Source organism: Aquila chrysaetos, chromosome 3 (assembly GCF_900496995.4).
Source record: "Aquila chrysaetos chrysaetos chromosome 3, bAquChr1.4, whole genome shotgun sequence".
Lineage (NCBI taxonomy): Eukaryota > Metazoa > Chordata > Aves > Accipitriformes > Accipitridae > Aquila > Aquila chrysaetos.
Window position 1 is genome coordinate 24,355,255 of NC_044006.1, and position 19,388 is coordinate 24,374,642.

General features: G+C 47.6%; 1 protein-coding gene across 5 annotated transcripts in view; it reads right to left on the bottom strand.

Annotated features, from left to right (window-relative positions):
- Positions 1–3,387: 3,387 nt before the first annotated feature.
- The window catches only part of TMEM108 (transmembrane protein 108), a 173,303-nt gene continuing 157,302 nt past the window's right edge, over positions 3,388–19,388 (bottom strand). For 4 of the 5 annotated variants that reach the window (XM_030009684.2, XM_030009686.1, XM_030009685.1 and 1 more), the window contains 3 exons: positions 14,325–15,437; positions 5,221–5,375; positions 3,388–3,732 (listed from right to left, as the gene is read on the bottom strand). In XM_030009684.2, the coding sequence (XP_029865544.1) occupies positions 3,610–3,732; positions 5,221–5,375; positions 14,325–15,437 (1,391 nt within the window). In that variant the 3' untranslated portion in view covers positions 3,388–3,609. The remainder of the gene's footprint in view (positions 3,733–5,220; positions 5,376–14,324; positions 15,438–19,388) is intronic. The other variant, XM_030009687.2, reaches the window with a different exon arrangement.

A 19,388-nucleotide genomic window follows, 5' to 3' on the forward strand; every position in this document is an offset into this window, starting at 1 on the left:
TTTCGGCTTTGTGCGACGGCTTTCTGGAAGGGGGGCTTTGTGCTGCCCGGGAGCGCCCGTCACATTGTCTGGGCGGCCGCTGGGTCAGCAATCCCATTTCAGGGGAAATCTCCCTGCTGCTGCTGCTGCAAATGTGGCAGATGAAAAGCACAATGCTGTTTACAGGGACAGCGGGACGGGGATTCAGTGCAACGTACGTGTTAAAATACCAGCGGTGTTTTCTGCGCTGACACCCGGATGATTTCCTATCCTTATGCCCACAGGTATCTAGATGTACTTTACAAATACATTGGCCGCTCGCACCCGTGCTCGCTCCAGGCAGAGTCTCCTGCAGCAAGACGTTACCTAAAGTTAGCAAAGCCCAAACTTCGGAGGAGCCAGCAGGGCCACGGCCGAGCCAAGCTGAGCGAGCCTTTCGCTGCCGCAGAGCCTCGAACGCTCCCTCGGCCCTCCTGCAGCTTCTGGATTTCTCTGCACTTTGGCTTCACCACCCGGCCAAGGCACGTTGCCCCAAACCCAGCAGATTTTAACTAGGGACAAGCACCCTCACGTCTACCTCTGCTCAGTCAGTTTAATGTCACGTTATCATCAACTGCACTCGGTCTGTTCAGCAAGGGCCCATTTCACTTTGGCGACAAAGTGAGGCAACTGTGAACCAAAAGAAAAGGGTGGAACAATCCCTGAGACTTACTGCAGGCCGGGGGGGTGGGGCATTCCCCTGCTCTTCTTTTTATGTCACTTATCTTTAGCAACTAGAAATCAGGTGGGTAGTTTATAGGTACGTAAGTAGGACGCGTGTGTGGTACAGCGGGATATGTCACTATACGATGTTATGTATAGTTTATTCTACCTACACACAGGGATGCTTCGCAGCCAGGATGCCAGACTTGTTCCAGTGTAGGATTACCGTGTGCGCATCTTTGTAGGCATGCCTGTAATGTGCTGATGTTGGGCATTGCCCTAATGTGGTGTAGGTTTGTACAGGGGCGGCGGTGAGTCTTTGGCGAGATGGAATACAATCAGAAATCCCTGTCTTCCACGAGTGCCTAATCCTGGGTTGCCGGGTTTGCGGCTGGAGTTTGTTTCGCTTGTTTTTTAAGTTTGAGAGCTGCGAGACTGCCTACGGCCAGGTCGCCATTTCCCAGTTGTGTGAAGCCTGGGAACAGTGCAGCATCTCACAGCTTTGCAAATATTTTTGGCTAGTTTCTAGGCATTCTGCATTTAGATTACCAAGCAAACTGTGCTGGCTAAATGAGAGGAATCCTCCAGTATTTCTTACATAACATTTTCAGTGTATTTGCCCTGTGTCAAATAAAAAAAAAATCTGCCTTGCAAAAGCAATACCTCATACAGAAAACAAATGTAAAAATACGGACTTTTTTTGCAAAGAACTGAATTTAGTTCTCTGTAACCTCGTTCTCCCTTTCCACCTCCCTGTTGAAACAGAAGATGAAGGTCCTCAGGGGATTGCTTTCGCTCTTGGCAAGACCCTCAGGAAGTTTTTACTCTACAATCAACCAGTGATTTCCAGGAGGCCGTTTATTGTTTGATCATGAGGACTGCAGATGTCATATTGCGTAGCGTTTATCCCATGGTGAAAAGATATATTCCCAAAGTGCCCATCCATGTCCATGCACAGCCATGTCTTCCTGCCTGCCCCAGTCACCTCGCAGGGAGGCAGTGCATGACTCTCCAATTCTGAGCAGAAAATCAAGTATCTAGAAGAGCCCCTATAACATTACAGTTTTCTAATTTTAGGAAGCCTGTGGCCCACGTTCAGGTTTGTGCCTCAGCACAGCAGAAGTGCACGTGTGGGACAGGGAGAGAGGAGGGGTGACAATGCCTCACGTCTTGGTCTGATTCCAGCCATCATTTAGTAAAGTTGTCAGGTTGCTCTGACTAACCGCAGCCACTGGGACACTGCTGGCAGGTGGGAACAGCTGGACCACATGTGCCGCCGCTATAATTCCCTTTTCTGGTACCAGCTGTGGTTCAGCTTGAACAAGACATATGGTTAACGATGCTACGCTAACCCTGTCCTGCCTGAGCTTCCCTTCCACGCAGCCAAGCGATAAACCTGAGCAGCCAGTGGCACAGAGCAGCCAGCTGGAGCAGGGAGTAAACTCCCTGCTGCCTCACAGCCTGCTCCCCGTGAAGTCAGGAGTAAAGGTAGAAAGTAATCTACAAGGACTGATGGCCAGAGGCAGGCAGAGGACGGCCAAGACCTCAACGGACGGAGGCCATTTCACTTGCCGAACGATACAAAAATGGCAATCTGAGAAGCAAACCTGAAAATTGGTCCCACGGTAACAGTTCTGGGTTACTCAAAGAGAGAGCATCGATTTAGGCAAAGTCATTCCATGTTCCATGTTAGCCTCTCCTTGTAACAACCTATTTTTTAATCCATCATTTAAGCTTTGCTCACCCCTACTATTCCCCTAACACTATTACAGCCTGCAATCTAGTGCTTAACTGGGTAGCACTGAAATGCCATTTTGCTCTGAAACACTGCGTTTTCATTCCTAAGGGGGGAAGGAAAGTCTCAGAGAGGAGAGGGGGATATGAGGAAACTTGATTCTGTGGCACTAGCAGTCTCAGCACACAAGATAAATAAAACAGTGGGGAAGTGGAAATGTGGTCAAAGCCACAGCACTGAATTGGTGGGAGGCCCTAGTCACCAGATTTCAAGATTTCTGATAAATTCAAAGGAGGTTTCTGTTCTGTTGAAGGGGACACTACATGTCTTCTTTTGAGGCTGTTTGCTCTGCAGGAAATAATCCATGAGTCACTGGGCCAGAGCGGAGCAGCCGTGAGTCCAGCATGTACTGTGGTTAGGACATTCATGCAGGAAAAAAAGTCATTCTTGTCCTTGCTCACGTAGAACACTTTTAGAGCTCAAACTGGAACTTGGCTCTCCTGCTGAAGTCTGAAGAAGGTCACATAAAATGTCATAGGGCAACATTACTACCCCATTGGGTTTATCTATGTCTTGTGCGGCCCTTGGATCCCACGGGTGCATCAGGTTTGTTTATCATCCCGCTGTATCCCAGTCCCTCTGCTCTGCCGAGCTGGAGTCATGCAAAGGATACAAGGCTGGCACACGAGCCATAGGGACTGCTTCTGGCAACCGAGCTGGTCCTGTCTGATTTATATTCCACCTTGGCAGTCTAAAGGAAAGGAGTGACCAAAGTCATTTCACAGCAGGAGAAGGGACGGTCACCGAGCAGGAATGCTCATGGCCAGGCTGATGTCATGTAGGATGCAGGATACTGTACTCAACACAGGCTACCTGCCCCCAAACCAGCCTTACCCAACATTCTTCCAGACCAAGTATATCTGGCAGCAGATTGTAAATGACAGTGAGGAAACCAGTCCATCTGACAGGTGTTTTGCTTAGAAATACTTTTATTTTATAAAGCCACAGTTTGTTCTGTAAAGTTTTACCACACTTATAAAAAAAGGGGCTGACAATTCTGAGGGAGAAAAGAAAAGCTGAAAACATTTCTTGTAATTCAGGGTTACACAAAGGTTATATTTATAATATATATATATTTATTTGTAATTTGGAGACAGTAGAGATGAAACTGCAATACGGGGGCAGCTGTGGGGTCATATTTCAGAGACTTGCTCGTGCCCTACAAATAGCGTTTCTTGACAGAAGGGGTTCACGAGGACCATCCCGCTGTCGCGGTAGTCGCCGTTGGCGGGGGAGCGCGGCTCGGAGAGGTGATCCTAGGAGAAAGACAGAGAAGCAGGGTGAGCACTTCACACCCCTCACCCTCCATGAGCACCCAGGGCACTCCTCTGCCCTCTGCGAATGCATGTGAGGAATGGACTGCTATTTTTATGGCTTCTCCCAATCCTCCAAAAGTGCCTGGATTTGGGGGACTCCAGCTCCCAGTGAGCTAAGTTCACTGAGCCGGTTTTACCCTTCTTCAGGCAGTAGAAGCTGTGAGTGAAGAGCTCCTCTGGCAGTGAGGCTGATTCCTCCCCAGTCTGGGGACCCAGAAGTCAGATACACCAAACTTCAGGTCCCTTAGCAGAATTTGAGGTTTCACTTTTTTTTTTTTTTTTTTACTTCCATGATGCATTGCAACAGTTTCCTGTCTATCAGCTGGGCTTGACTCCTCAAAGATGCATTTTCAGCTGCTTTTTAAAGTCAGAAAATGACATACATGGTTCCAAGCTACCTGAGCATGCCCCAGTTCAGTCATGTTCTGATCAGGTTTAAAATGACTCAGATAACAGCTTTTGGAGACCATCCTAGATGTGAATAGGCCTAGCATTTGATTCTTGGTAAGTCTAGACCAGGTCCTGCCTTAGCTTGAGCAACCTGATTGCCAGCAAAGTGGGGTTAAGGAAGCAACTATGAGTGCTTGTCTAATCACATCTCAGAGGTTCCTTTCTAAACACTTCTTTTTTTATTTAATGAGATGAGTCAGTCAGCTAGCAGATCAGAAAACCACTTTAGCATAAACCCAAACTCTCCACCACTTCTAGGTTTTAAACACCTTTGAACTAAACTAAATTATTCTTCTCTATCTCTAAGGCCAGGGAATACATTTCTATCAGTAGGATCACCTGCCCATATATGAATAATCCCACGGAACCAGTCAGATCCCTTAAGTAAAGGCTGATGAGTCTGCCAACCATCACTACACACTCTCATATATTAATGTTTTGATTGCTTATATACTGGGAACACTCACCCCCGGAACTGGCATTTGAGAAGCTATAGGTGGCTCCCAAGACATAAATGCACAAAATTTCTTTGCATTATTAACTCCCGCTACCGCGCCCCCCCCCCCCCCCCCCCTTATCTGACGCCGTGTGCGATGCACAACGGACAGATTAGAAGGACCCACTGTCAGTAACAAGCCAGCCCAAAGAGCTCTCCTAAGCAGTCATGGTATGGCTACACATTGGCCGTATGCTCAAAAGGAAGAGAAACCCAGGAGCAAATTCACCTAGAGGTGCCTAACTCCTGTGGCCGCACAGCAATATGGAACATATCTGCAATGGCTGGGAATAGGATGGCAATCCAGTTTTGCTGACATGTTTATCCCAACTTATACATGTGTAGGGGTGAGTCCTTCTCAAAAAGCTGTTTCCCTGAACGTGCACAGGGATTTCAAGGCTTAACTAATATGACGTCCTCTCCCCTTCTCCCAGCACAGCTTCAGTTACAGTTTTCAGACACTAGTTCTGCAAGTGAGGTACCTCTGAAGTCTCCAGGGACTGGATCTCCCTCGGTAACTCTACAGCATGTCTGTTGAAGTAGTCCATGGTAATAGCATTATTCCAATAGCTCAGGTTGTTTTCTGGATTAGATGTCTTTTTCTTCCTCCTCATGCAGCAGACTGTCAGCAGAACTGCTGTCAATAGAAACACGTCAAAAATTTGGTTATTTCCTTTCAATAAGGACTCATCAGTACCATGGATTTGTTTTTTACGTTACTTAAGGAGAGGGCTGGTGACCTTCATTCAGACGATTCACTCTCAGTCGGATTTATCTCTCTCCTAACAAACCCCACACAATTAAGTCAATCTGGGCCAAGCAGATGAGGCTTTGGCCTTGGCAGAATATGCAGTTTTCACTTTCTTTTTGATGCAAGTTTATAATCTTCAAGATGTGGCTGCCTGGCTAATGAAAAGCCTTGCTGTTGTAACTGATGGGATTTTAATACCTAAGGGGGGATTTATAGACCCTCTCGGACAGAGGACACTCCCCAGGGACTGCGAAGGATGCCTCTGCGCAGATCTTTTCTGCTTCCAGCGTGTTCAGACGCTGCAGTGGTGAGCACATTAGCAAATGGGTAGTGAGAGACACCTGCCCTAGGCTCAAATACCAAATTCAGAAATGCATGTAGTTGCACGACTTCAATACCAAAAGCTTCTGTCCTGAAGTGCCACCGATCCCTGCCCCTGTCACCTCACATTCATCACTTGGATTTGGGGTACTTTGTGACCATGCCCCAAAACATCAGTGACCAGCAAGGGGAACAGATGGGCTCCTGAGCGGAATGAGACAGCGGTGAGCTGGCATGGAGATCCCCTCCGGCCCCTGTCTCGCGTAGCTTACGCTTCCAGGGTAGCACGAGCCCCAGAGCTGGGGCTCTCCTGCCTGTCTCCACCAGCTGTATCAGGATGTGGGATCTACTGATAAGCGCAATCCGTTCCCCACCCTTGCCTCGGCATTGGTGGTGTCTGAGCCTGGCTTTTTTTCTTATCTGTGGAGCACGCTTACGCTGCTGCAGTCTGAAATATTTCAGCTTAAAGTAGAGCAGATAGGCAAGAGGAAGGGACCAGCAAGTGAAGCTTGTTGGTACAATTGTCTGTCCGGTCTCACGCCGCAGGCAGCCCCCTGACCGCAGCGATGCCAGGATAACACTCCCCCAGCGGGCGGGCTATTTTCTGGAATCGCTTTTGGTTTAGTCATCTCTGTTGCAATTCAGATGGGTAATCTTGGCAATTTTAGGAAAGCCAGGGAAACCCAGAGTAACGAACTTACTGCTCCCACTGGTCCTTGCTCAGGCAGAACCCTGAGCGTTTCTTCAGAGGAGGAACGCATAAGGTCTGTGTGCTTATCTTACACCTGTGGATTAATTGACCAGTGGTGCTTGTAATCTACCCGATTTATACAGACAGGTAGCTGGACATGTACTTACTTTGATTTGTACCTGTGAAATAGGGAATGCCTGTTGTAAATTCACTCCATTATTTCTAAACCCCTCATGATAGAAAAGAAGAGAGAAAATATTCATGAAGCAGAAAAATATATTATTTTCTCAGCTACAGCCAGAATTATTTATTAGAATTATAGCCCAGAGGAAAGAAAAGACTGCAGAGAGGTCAAAGCTGCTTTGTTTGTTTTGACAAACATTGCAGCTACCCATATGCCGTGGGTCTAATTCCCTATCCCATCTACTCACACAAAATGGCAATACAAAAGTGGAAGGCTAGAGCTCTATTTAAAACAAAAGAATAAGCTACTAAGAAAAAAAAAAATTAGTGGCTTTGAGTTCAGGCAGTTTATGTCTCATTCAAAGTGAAAGGTGAGCTTATTGCTATAAATCTTCTTCCGAAACTAATGGAAAAATCTCCCGCGCTGTTCCTGCACGTTTCAGAAAAGCAGGTCATCATTGAACTTGCTATTACCTTTGACTCGTTTTGCTTCAGTCTTTCAATCACCGAGAACTTAATTTGCTGACAGCCCAACTCCTGCTGCTGTGTCCTGCTGGGTGCCCCCCCTCCACCTGCGGGGGCCACCAGAACTGCTCTCCCTGCCCGGGGAAATGCCCATCCTCCTGAAGGGCTGCATCTTTGCTCCCTACTCCGCTGCCACCCTCTCCGTGTCCCAGCCCAGCCTGCAGCCTCCTTAAGATTAGGAAGTGAAGCAGGACCTACATTTCCTCCTCCCCACTGCTGGCGAGAGCCAACAGACCTTGGAGCTTTTCAGCACTCCAGCAACAAGTGCTCCCTAAGGCACAGAGAGTTTTTGAAGGTGCCTGAGGATATGAGAGCCCCAGTAAAGCCAACTCTATCGCTGTGCACATATTTTGAAAGCCTGAGGTTTTACGGCTTATAAAATGTTGTGGCTGCTGACAGAGAAGTATCGGATTTGGGTTTGGGGGGCTGAAAGCCAGCGACACTGAGTTAAGAGAGATCTCTGCTTCTTCCAGCAGGAAATGGCCTTGCCATGTGCCGATATGGTTGCTGCACAGCAATAATGCTTTCTCCCTTAATTACACTCCTGGCCTCCAACCTTAGTGCACACACAAGCAACTGGATGGAAGACCGTGGAAAACAGGTTCCTGAGCTTCCTGGAATATAACATACTTTAGCAGAAGGCTGTCTACCTAAGTTGCCCCAATTCAAAGTAGAGGAGACCTGTTTTAAGAGGGAGAGAGAGGACAGCAGGGTTGGAATGGGGCTATTCCCTCTTCATCTCGTATTAATTACCCTTCTGGGGCATACTTTAGTGAAATTAACATAGCTAACATAGGACTGCTCACTTCCCGAACAATACTAGGAACAGGGTACAGCTTTGCTCCCATGATTAGAATTATATGTATTACAGAAAAACTCTTTCCAGACAGACAGTTCTGATGGCCAGCAAAGACATATTAAGTGTTTGAAACACATAGAGGGCAGAGATGGTTTGGAAGGAAGAAATGGCAATAATAACAACAACAGTAGCTGCAATACACTGCTTACCTTTCCTGGTATATTATGTGATGTCCTCGTAAGGACGAGAAACTGCTGCTGTTCAGTGCTGCCATGTACCACCTCTGTTTCAGAGGTGGCCAACCCTCTGGGCAGAAAAAGGACTAACTTTTCTCTGGTTTTCAAGGACTCACCTGGATGCTTTCTCGGAGTCAGAAAAGCTGAACTGACTTTTCCTTTTGCCTGCTCCACATTAAAGTCAATAGTGAGTGCCACGAGAAGGACACTTCAGTGTTGTCCCTGTGTCAGCCTGAAGCTCCCCGCACAGAGGTGACGACACAAGTTAGGAAATATCAGGGGTCTCTGCAATTTTGTGGACACTGGAGGTGCAGGGAGTTCAGAAGCATTTCTAACCCTGACCCTTTGACCTGCTGCTAGTCTGGAGGGAGAAAAGTCAACCTGCACGTTCAGGGGCTAAGAGCTGCTGCTGACGAGCTCCGGCCCTGACACTGGCCTCTCTCTGGCCCTAAGGCAAATTACGTCTGCATTATCTGCCCCCCTGCCCAAGAAACAGGACATAATACATCCCACAAACGGGAGAAATGAGATTCTCACAGATTTATAGGTTTCTAGGCTGGTGGGAACATGTACCTCATCTACTCTCACCTGCTCAACACTTGGACGCCAGGAGACTTCCATCTGTTAACTTAACCATAAGCTGTGTTTAAGGTACAGCACATCTCACAGGAAAATACCCACCCCTTATTGTCTAAATAACCTCCAGCTTTATCCGCCACTTCCTCAATCTCCTTTTGCCTTTTTTATTAAAAACCTCCACTACGCTATCAGAAATGTCCCCCATATATGTGGGCTTCAGCCTCTTCTTGGACTACATGATGACACGACTGGAGTTATGTTGCATTTCTCAGCTCTTAAATCATTCGCATGGCTCTTTTCTAATCTTCCAATCTTTTTTTTAAAACATAAACCACCAGGATTACACACCATATCCAATACCGGCCTCATAAACGCAGTGTAATGAGATCATACCGACTCCCTGCAGTTTCCTGATAGTCTTCTGTCTTTCCTTTTAACTCACTTAAATATTTTACCAATCTTCTATAGCTGCATACCCCCTTCCCTCATTCTCCAGCTCCCACATAAAACACAATGTTAACAGACCTGAATGTTGCATGCACTTAAAAGTCAGGAGATACTCAGACCAAAGGATGTTAATTTACTTCTCCCTGTGCCTGCAGATCATAATATAAACTAAGTTTCTGCAGAACCCTTGCCTCAATGACTAAAACAGTGTTTTTTCTGTATTTCTTTCAATTTCCCTCATCTGCTGTGGCCATCTATAGTAGTATGGCCTTAGCTGTAATACAGGTATCACGATGGGTTTGGTTACTGACCACAGCTGCTTACATCTGGAGATGGGAGGCTCTTCTCCAGCTCAGCCTGCACTCACTCCTGGGGATTAGACTCAGGGCTTGCGATCTCTCTCGCTTCAGACCGGGAAGCAAACGTTTGTAGGTTTTGCGATGGAGAAAGTGGGCGAAATGATAATTTTGAAACGCGTCCCAGTGCATGAAATGTGAGCTAAGTGGGGTTAGGTCCAAGGCAATTCTTCATATATTCTTTGAGTTCTGCTGACGCCTGCGTTCGGAGGCTCAGCCTTCCTCTCATTTTCCCATGTCAGCAGAACTGACTGAATGAATTGACTTCTGCACATCTGATTTGCAAGTTTCTGTTCTTCAACGGTTTATCGTGTCATTCTGTAATTACAGAGATGTAAGTACTGGGAGCCCAAGGACCGGGACGGTGGGTTTTAAAATGAGTTCATATTGTGTCTTGTTCTGCATTGCAGAGACAGGCACCCACACATGTACAAATGCACGTGCACAAAAATGTTCAAGGCTGCCTGAAGGACACTGCAAAAACAACTCAAACTGTGACATGCAGAAAATACTGATATCAGTGTTATATATGACTTTGCTTTTCTGGGAACGCAATGATACAGAATCCTTCATTTTTGCAGCCCTCGAATGGCGTTAGCAACATTAGCCCCGTAATTTATACCACGAAACTGAGGTACCAAAAGGTGAAATGATTTCCCCAGGTTCATGCAGCAGACGTGGCTTGCGCATTCCTATTCAAAGCATTACTTTTCTGGCTAGCATTTTAAGGGATTTCAGTGGGACTCAGAAACCTATGCATCCTTAAAGAAATATGTACTGTAAGGACGGGAAGCTAAATCCCATCCCTTATTTCAGCAGGCGAGCTCCCGAGGCCCAGGTCTTCAGGCTAGTGCTATAGCCACTGAGCCGTGCCACCAGCACGGCCGGCAGGACCTGCCGGTCCCCGGCGGGGCTCAGCTGCCAGGGCACAGCGATGCTGAACAAACCCTCTGCTGCTTTGTGCTCTTGGCTGCAAATCCCCACAGCAGGGACAGGCCAGCGAGGAGCCCCGGCAGGGTCTTTCCTCTGCAAGAAGGGCAACGTCCCAGGCACTTCTTCCAGCGGGGACGAGGAGCCAAGGGCTCCTGTGGTCACTCTCTAGCAGGTCACCTCCCCTGCTATGGAAGTTAGAATGCCCACAGGTTTTCGTTTAACAGGTGCCTGTCAATAAAAGGTGTGACTGCGAGCAGCGCGTGGGGCCTCGCGTCGGAGAAGGACAGTCGTGTCTCTGCAGCACTGTGGCGCGTTTTCCCTTCCGAGGATTTCGGGCAGCACAAGCTGTGCCCAGAAGCCCCCTGGGAAGGCAGGCTTTTCCAGCCTCCTCGCCACCCCTCGTGCAGGGGAGGGAGCCTGGGGAAAGGCACAAGGGCTCCCGGCAGAGGAGGGATGTGCTGGCCACTGCGTGCCTCTGCAAGGGCTCTGGAAACAGCCCGGAGGTCAGCGAGCTGGCTCAGGGGCACTCCTCATTAGCAGGAGAAGGGAGGGGAGTTAATTAGATTCCTGCGGCTCTGCAAGCATCCACAGGCTCCCGTTGCCTCTCCTCACCTCCTTCCACTTCTTTCTGGGGTGTGTTGGTAACTTCCCTGCCTCGGGGCTGCCTCTGCCCCTGGTGCAGGGCCTTAGCCTTTCTCACAGGTGTCTCAGCAGTAGCTCAGGGCTTGCTGTGCCCCTCGCTGGGTCTGGCCAGCAGTCCTGAAGGTGCCAGCCTGAGCACAGAGCCACCAGCCCGCAGCTCGGGGGCAGCAATAACCTCCCATGATAGGAATCCTCAGTGACTTTCTCCGTGGCTTGTTCCCTCCTGAGGCAGCTCAGATATTTAAGAGCATGGGGCTGAGTCTCGATATCTGAGATATCTCCACCTCTCAGCATCCCAAAGCAGGAGCAGGACAGTGTTTTCTCAGTCCATGCCCACAACAGCTGTGAGAGCCTCTCACTGAAAACATTTTCTCTCCTTGAAGTTGAAATGAAATCCAAACGGCCGTACTCTTCATCCGTCTCTTAGCATCAGCCTCCTCTAGACCAGAAGTGACGAGCAAATGCCAGTGTGGGGCCTTCTGTCCTCAGCTGCAGGCGCCTGTGCCCGGGAGGTGGCGACAGTCCCCTTCGCACACCCCACACCATACATCCCATACCGCACACCATACATCCCACACCGCACACCATACATCCCATACCGCACACCATACATCCCATACAGCACACCCTACATCCCACACCGTACATCCCACACCACACACCGTACATCCCACACCGCACACCGTACCTCCCACACCGCACACCATACATCCCACACCGCACACCGTACATCCCACACCGTACATCCCACACCGTACATCCCATACCGTACATCCCACACCGTACATCCCATACCGCACACCGGCGCCTGAAGACACACGGATGCCCGAGGGTCAGGAAATGAAGTGCCCCCCCGGTGTGCAGCACAGAGAGGAGCCACGACTGATACACGTGCATCAGGGTAAAAGTGCTTCAGGTTGTTATAACTTGTTTTTCTTCTCCTATAGGAATAACCTATGCCTGTACAACAGCACTAATATGGCATAGTTTAAACAGCACAACTTGGGGAGGAAAGCAATTCCCTAGGCACTTCAGCCAGATAAAAAAAAAAAAAAATCCCATTTAAATGCCTGCCTAGCATTCACTTCAACTCTCAAATACATCTGAGGATCCCCAGATTTTAAAAGGAGAGTCCCACTGAAGACCATCCTCAGAAATCTGGACCTGAAAGCAGGACTTAAATATTTGAATCATTTAAACACTCAGTGGTATTAGAGCTGGTATAGATAATTCTCAAAATAACATTTGCCTTTTTAAAAAATGTAGCTTACAAATACGAGAAACAGAATAGGCACAGTCGTACGAACACATACTGTTATGGCACATGCTAAGAAGAAAAATTTAAACACCCCTATTAAATGAATAGTGGGTTCTTTGTTCTGCCAACAGACTCTTCATAATATTATTATTAATAACAACTATCATTAGTTATTAGCTCATATATGGCACACTGCAGGCAGAGACATACACCAGTTTACACACTGGTTGTGCTTCCTGTGCTTGTGTTGTATGGTATTATATTCTGTGTTTTGTATTTGGACACCTTCTATCCAGATCAGCTTGCTTTCTGAATATCGGCCCAAAACACAATGCTTGGAAGAATTTATTTGATCCTCTATTTCTACTGATTGATAGACAAAGCACTGCTCATCAAATATTGCTGCTTCTCATCATGTCCTTGCTATATCCCACCTCTCGCAGAAGTATGTACGCACACTTCTGCTTTGGTTTCTCTTTATTTTGGTTGTCCATCTTTTAGGTTTAAGTTTTGTTCTCACTTGTGGTTTTAACCATAACATTGGCAACAGCAGAACCAAAGGTCCCAGAGGTGCAAGTCTAACAGCTATGCTGAGCCAATGCAATAATTTGCAGCTGCTGAAAGGTTTAGTGCTGCTCCCTCTCCAGGTGTGAATTCCTGCAGCCTCATCCGCTCCAGGTCTCGTGCTCATCTGACCCTGCGGGGACCTGGTTCAGCTTGCTGGGTGGACAGAAAGTACCAACGAGCAAAGTGAGTATTTTCGGCCACTTTAGCAATCTGAAAGTGTCTTGGGGAGGTGTCAGGTCAGGCCCAGGCAGAAGGAGAGGGGCAGGATCAGGGGGCTGCGCCTCAGAGAGGGCAGAACTGTCCTTTTGGGCAGGAGTAAGCTGTGTGCGAGACTGGCTCGGTCAGCTCATCTAGCCTTGTCCTCAGTACAGCTCGTAGCTGTGAATAACAGCTGTAATACTCAATATTGTTGGCTGCTACCCTTTTATGCTTCCTCAGACAGCAAAGGCTGGGAAATGTTTGGTTTTGTTTCACTTCAGACAGATCGGCATAATCACACCCCCCAACAGTGAAACCCCAGAGAATACGTTGTCCCACCTTGCTGATATAACCCAGCTAAGCAGGGGACACCCCAGCATCCACTCACAAGCTTTCTCATAATTTCTCATGTGTTTTTTGTAACTGAGTCAAATGACAAGACCCTAAGCCAGCTCTGGGAACCCAGCCTGCCCTGGTCCTGCAGGTGGCTGACTCCCAGTGTCCAAAGGCCAGGATTTCAAACTCTTCCTGCTCCCTCGGCAGCTGCAAAGTTGGAATTAAAATAAAGGAAACCAGCACTTTGGTTATAAGACTTTAAAATCTGATAGTTCACAAACTGCCTGCAATGAAATATTTTATTGTGCTGGAAAACTGTTGTTTCCTAAGGTATTAGTCATTACAAGTGTCATTAATCCTTTGAGTTAGCAGTGGGCTTTTAAAATCCAATTCCAGGGCAACATATAGCAGTTCCTAGATTAAAGACTTGTACAATGTTTGGTCACCAGCTTAAACACCTTGAAGTAAAGCTGCTTCACCTTCTAGAGATGTTCAGCCCTGTGTTACGCCCTCAAATGGAGGGCCCCAAAAGACTAAGTGATTTCTAATAGCAACAGGGCAAGTACGCTTTGAGTATAAACATTTTAGCCCTGCATTTTGAAGCTAAGCACTTTGGTCAGTGAATGTGATCTCTGTCTAGCGATTGCTTCTCACCCATCTCAAGCCGCCCTGCCTCTGTTAGCTCTCCACCTGGTCCTTGAATCATGGGCCGAAATCTGAATTTTAAGGAAAGAGAAAGCAAAATAAAGTGGCAATTAACTTACAACATGAGGATATAGGTACGCTGATAGCCAGAATGATCCAGGCAATGTCCATCTTGCTGAGACAGATGGTTGCTCTGTGCTGGGGTTTGTCCCCTTCGGTGACATGGGAGATGTTTCCTTGCACCCCGGGTTTCCAGGTGCCGGCAGGAACCAGTCTGTTTAGGAAGTTCCCAGTGGCGGTGGAGCCAGCTGTGGAAACGGAGCTGGACAACCTCGTGGCAGGCGCTGCGGAGAGAGCACTGCCCAGCGAGGTCGCGTTAGTCACTGCACCGTGCTGCGTTGGAGCGGGTCCCTCGGGGTCTCCCGCTGCCGGGGAGGAGACACTGACGTCGAAACTGGTCTGAACCGAGTGACCCGCTGCTGCTGTTGCAGATCCAGGGCCAGCAAACAGAGGGACATTTGTACTGAGATTCAAGGTTACCCAAGAGTTGTTTTTGCTCAGCATATCCCATACGCCGTAGCGGGTGGGTTTAAAAGGCACCGACACCGCTTCAGGTTCAGTTGATGGTCCAGCAGTTGTGGTGGCAAAATCTGCCTCCTGCACCACTAGCTCAGCCCCGTCCCCTCGCTCTGCTTCCCTAAGGCTTCCCGAGGCGTTGCGGTGGGCAGAAGGGTCTGAGTGTGTAGTTCTTGCCAGCCCTGTGCCATTCGGATCGCTGGATGCTGCGGTCTGGGACTGAAACGGGTGGTCTGTGAAAGGGCTCCTCAGGGTAGGGAAGGGAGAGTGCAGGGTTGTCTTTAGGTAAGGCTCTGAGGACTCTGTGAAGTTGCCTTTGAAAACCTGGAATATTTTCCCCTTGGGGCGAGTCTGTCCCGAGTACAAAGCACTCTGGTTATATAAATGATACGTTTCCTTTTCGCCGACGCGAGGGCCGCTCGCTTGCTTCTGCCCGGCGGAAGGCGCTTTCTCCGCCAGGCTGACGGGATGGGGAACGGTGCGAGCGGAGGTGGGAAGGGGCTCTGCCACATGGCGGTCTTTGTGGCGAGGTGTTGTTCCCATGGCTGTGACAGTGGTAGTGTCCATCGGGAAGCCCTGAGAGGAGGAGACAGTGGGAGACAGTACCTGAACAGAAAACACCAGCTCTTCCGTCAGTGCCAAGATCAGTAGAACACCTGGAGGAAAAAAACACAGAGAGAGGGTGAGACACCAGGGAGGGACCAGTGGACAGGGAACAGCACGGCTTGCGCATCTGGCAGGAAGGAATACCTTCCATGTTCTGCTGAAGGACAGAAGAGTTAGCATCCAACTTTGTCGGCTTCTCTGGGAAAGTAGGAAGAGAAAGGAAAACCTGCCGGGGCTGCGGTGGCCCCGTGGCTGTGGGAGCAGCGAGGTGGGAAAGGGAAGGTTGCAGGGAATCTCTGTGGCAAAGGGAGAGAGGAGGATGCAGTACGGACTCAGGAGAGTGCTTTAAAGTGCCATAGGCAGGTGATTTCCCTGCAGAAGCTACAAAGCATCCTACTCTTTAGGGGTAGAAACAAAAGATGTTTTCATTTTTGTTTTCGCCAGGAGGCCTCCAGATGAATGTCCGCATCGTTATGGGGAACCTTAGTCCACTCATTCTTTTGGCTGCAAAATCCTAAATTTTGGCTGCCCCCAGTCTTGGATGCCTTTAAGCAATCTGTTTTTTGAGAGAGCAGCTGCTTAGCCCTTGCTGAAAATTAGGTCAAGAAGGGGTGTCTGATGAGAGGGCTTCCTGGGTGATATATGCTGTCCTTTACTTAGCAACTTCAGAAAATCTAGTTGCTTATTTTAGAGTATGAGATGTGGAAAATCTCCAAATGTTAAAAATAAACAAGAAAACATAGCTATCACAGCCATTTTAAAAAGCCATATGATTATTAGGGGACTGACTCAATCCAACACAACTGCCCTTCACACCCATATACAAATGTTTGGTTGTAACCTGTTCTGTGCTCGCATGTGCTGTGGGATTGAATTGTGTGAAATTTGCCTCCCGCCACCCTCCATAGTGCGCATCATTTCACGAGGTGCCAGATTCACACCGCTGGGAACATCAGTTCTTCCATTTATTCCTAGTCCAGATAATGGACGTGGGCAGCTGCAGTAGCATAAGCCTCCCCGGGATGCAGGGCTAATACACTGTGAGTTAGCGTGACCTGCAGGGACCACATCAATCACACGTCACCATTTCCATATGTTGAAGCTGTCGAGCGTAATGTGGATCTCTGCCCACTAGGAAGCACACGGCATAAATCCATTTTGCACCGTCCACTGCGCATCGTCAGATGGCACCATTAGCACTGTGCTAGTGTGAATTTCAGCCAGCAGTGTCAAGGTGAAAAATGTTGTCACAGTCTTAACTAATCAGGGAGACAAGTTCGTCAAAGCCGCAGGACTCCAAATTGGGTAATGATCGCCTTCCAGCCAAGACTGTGGAGTACCGTCCTGACCCCTTCTCCACCCTTCCCAGGCTTGCCAGCTTTCTCCATGAGCATTGTCAAGCCATTTAGTTCTACCCAACTTGGGAATATCTGTTACGGGCACCAGCAGAAAAGGAAGACAGGGACTTGGGAAAATGAAAGAAGGTCTCTAATTAGGTGTCCACCACAGGGCCCTAGGGCTCTGTTGCACATTGGGCAGATGCAAATGCCACGAAATGTGTTTATTCTGAATCCTGTGCATCATTCACACCCATTTGCAAGCAGTGCAATACATGTAGCAAAAACCAAAGGAGCAGCACCTATTCCTCTTACCCAGCTAAATGCTCTACTTTGATCACTAACAATAATTTCTGAACCAGAACAGTGCGGAGATCTGCAACCAACAAAATTCACCTCATCTTGCCCCCAGCAGCCTCCTGTTACTTCGTAGAGTATCCAGAAGATGAAAACACTGACTGGATGACGTAGTAAGAGCCAATTACAAGCAATGCACTTTCCACTGCCTGATGCTAAAATTAGCTCATTTTTATTATTATTTCTGAAATAACTATCTCTGCCAAATAAACCATCTTCTGGGGTACTGCTTCCCAGTTCCTAGCCAGCCGCAGACAATATGCTCTTAGCAGAACACCTAGTCAAAGAAAAAACATATTCCTTACAGTGAGATGCAGCCAGGAAAGCAGATCATGCCATACTTGTGGAGCATCACTCTTGGAAATGAAAGGCAGGACTTATCTTCACATTTTTGGCAGCACTTATTCTGAGGTCAAGGTCAAAGCAGATATTCTAGCGTCCATATGGCTAATATTTCATGCCAAGACAAGTTGCTGCCACAGAACAAATTCAAAGAGGAAAGGATGATGATTTAGTTTGGATTTGGTGTGTGGAGATAATGTTTCAGGAAACTTTAGGCCTGCTGCTCTGAGCACACAAGATAAACTGCATTGGCAGATCCTATGAGATACTAGATTATAACGATTGCAATGCCTGCTAAAATTTTTGGATGTTCTTTGTGTAACTACTTTCTCTCACACCTCATGCGCAGAAAAACATCTCTATTGGGTTAATGTTTTTCTCCAGGATATTTCTTAAGGAACTAGGAAGTTGTCAGCTTTTCTGCATATTGTGCCCTGGGGTTAGAAACCCTGATCTCTGGCTAAAAACCTACCTAATATCCGTCTCCACTTCTTGAAATACTGATAAATCAGAAGCTTGCTGCTATAAAGATTTATAATCTCTCTGGGACAGTCTGTTCTGGTAGCAGGTCACCCCACATCAGGCACGGGAAGCCAGATGCATTTACCTAGTACCTTTAGGTGGCTAAAGTATGAAATAATTATTCAAAGGAAATAAATACTACATCAGAAGTAATTTATCTGACAATAAACAATAACCCCCATGACATTTGGCTGTCTCAGGCTGTGGTAGTCAGGTTTTGCTCATCTGCTAGACTCCCTTTAACAGCCCCTGCAGAGCCACCGTAGCCCCATAAGCTACAGCTTCTTAGGATTTATTTTTACTGGTTGAATGGACCACAGTAACTCCTTCAGTGATAACCAGAGCTAATCTGTGCCCCTAACTACTGAAAAAATATTCAGCTTAGTAGCTCATTGTAAAAATAGCCAGTGCTGTATATTTAGGGAGAACCAGCTGATAATAAGGACTTCACAGTGGGCTTTGCTGGCCCTTTTAAGTAGAATTAATTGGCTTTATAATTGACCAACAGCCAACTGGAAAGCAAAAGTAAAGCTGGAATCAGTATTTTCAGATGTTCTGCATCATCGCCTAAGCATGCCCTGGCTGGATTTGCAGTCATCTGATTGCCCAGAGCTCCCGCTTACTTTTCTATCGCTTGAGAATATGCAACATCTTACAAAGTGGGACTCGTACTGAGGTCCCTGATATTAGACTGCTCTGTTTGGCAACTTTGGCTTAAGCCTAGGAAAATGATATTCTGAATTTCTCTACTAAGGCGCAGGAGGCATTTGTCACAGAAATGGACTTAACCAACCCCTTCAAATGTCTTCTTTTCCCAATCTCTGTCTCTGCTTCACAAATGCACCCGCACTGAGAAAAGGGCCATGGTGGGTACGATGCCAATCGTCCCCCAGGGCCTCAGCTTACCCTCAATCAGACTACCACTGAAAGGAAACCTTCTGGTTGCTATCAAGTTGTCATGGCCAAAGTTTTGATATCCCAGGTGAGATGGTACATAGCAGATGCTCTTGGTCAGTTCAAAGCACAGTCCTGCAGCTCTTTGCCAAAATCCTTCAGTTTTGGCTGCCTAAGACTCTTTATGACTGATCTTACTTAGGGCATGAGCCCTTTGGGGTAAGGACTGGCAGTCCTTACTATCTGCTGGCATAATGGTAATACAGACTGATGTAAGCACATTATAGCAAATAATAATAAACAATTAAATGTTCACGGTCAGTTCACACCATTAAGTTTTTTCATAAGGGGCCATTTCTAAGGTGTAGGAGCTCATGCTCAGAAGGGGTCAAACTGGTTGGACTTTTAAATGCTGTGTGTCAAATTCCCAATTTTGGAGTCTAATTTTATGACTACATTAAAACCATTCAACCCTAATGAGAAGGTTGATTGACCTGACATCTCTGTGGCATGAACTGTGTCATCCTGTGGTCCTGTGTAGTGCACCAA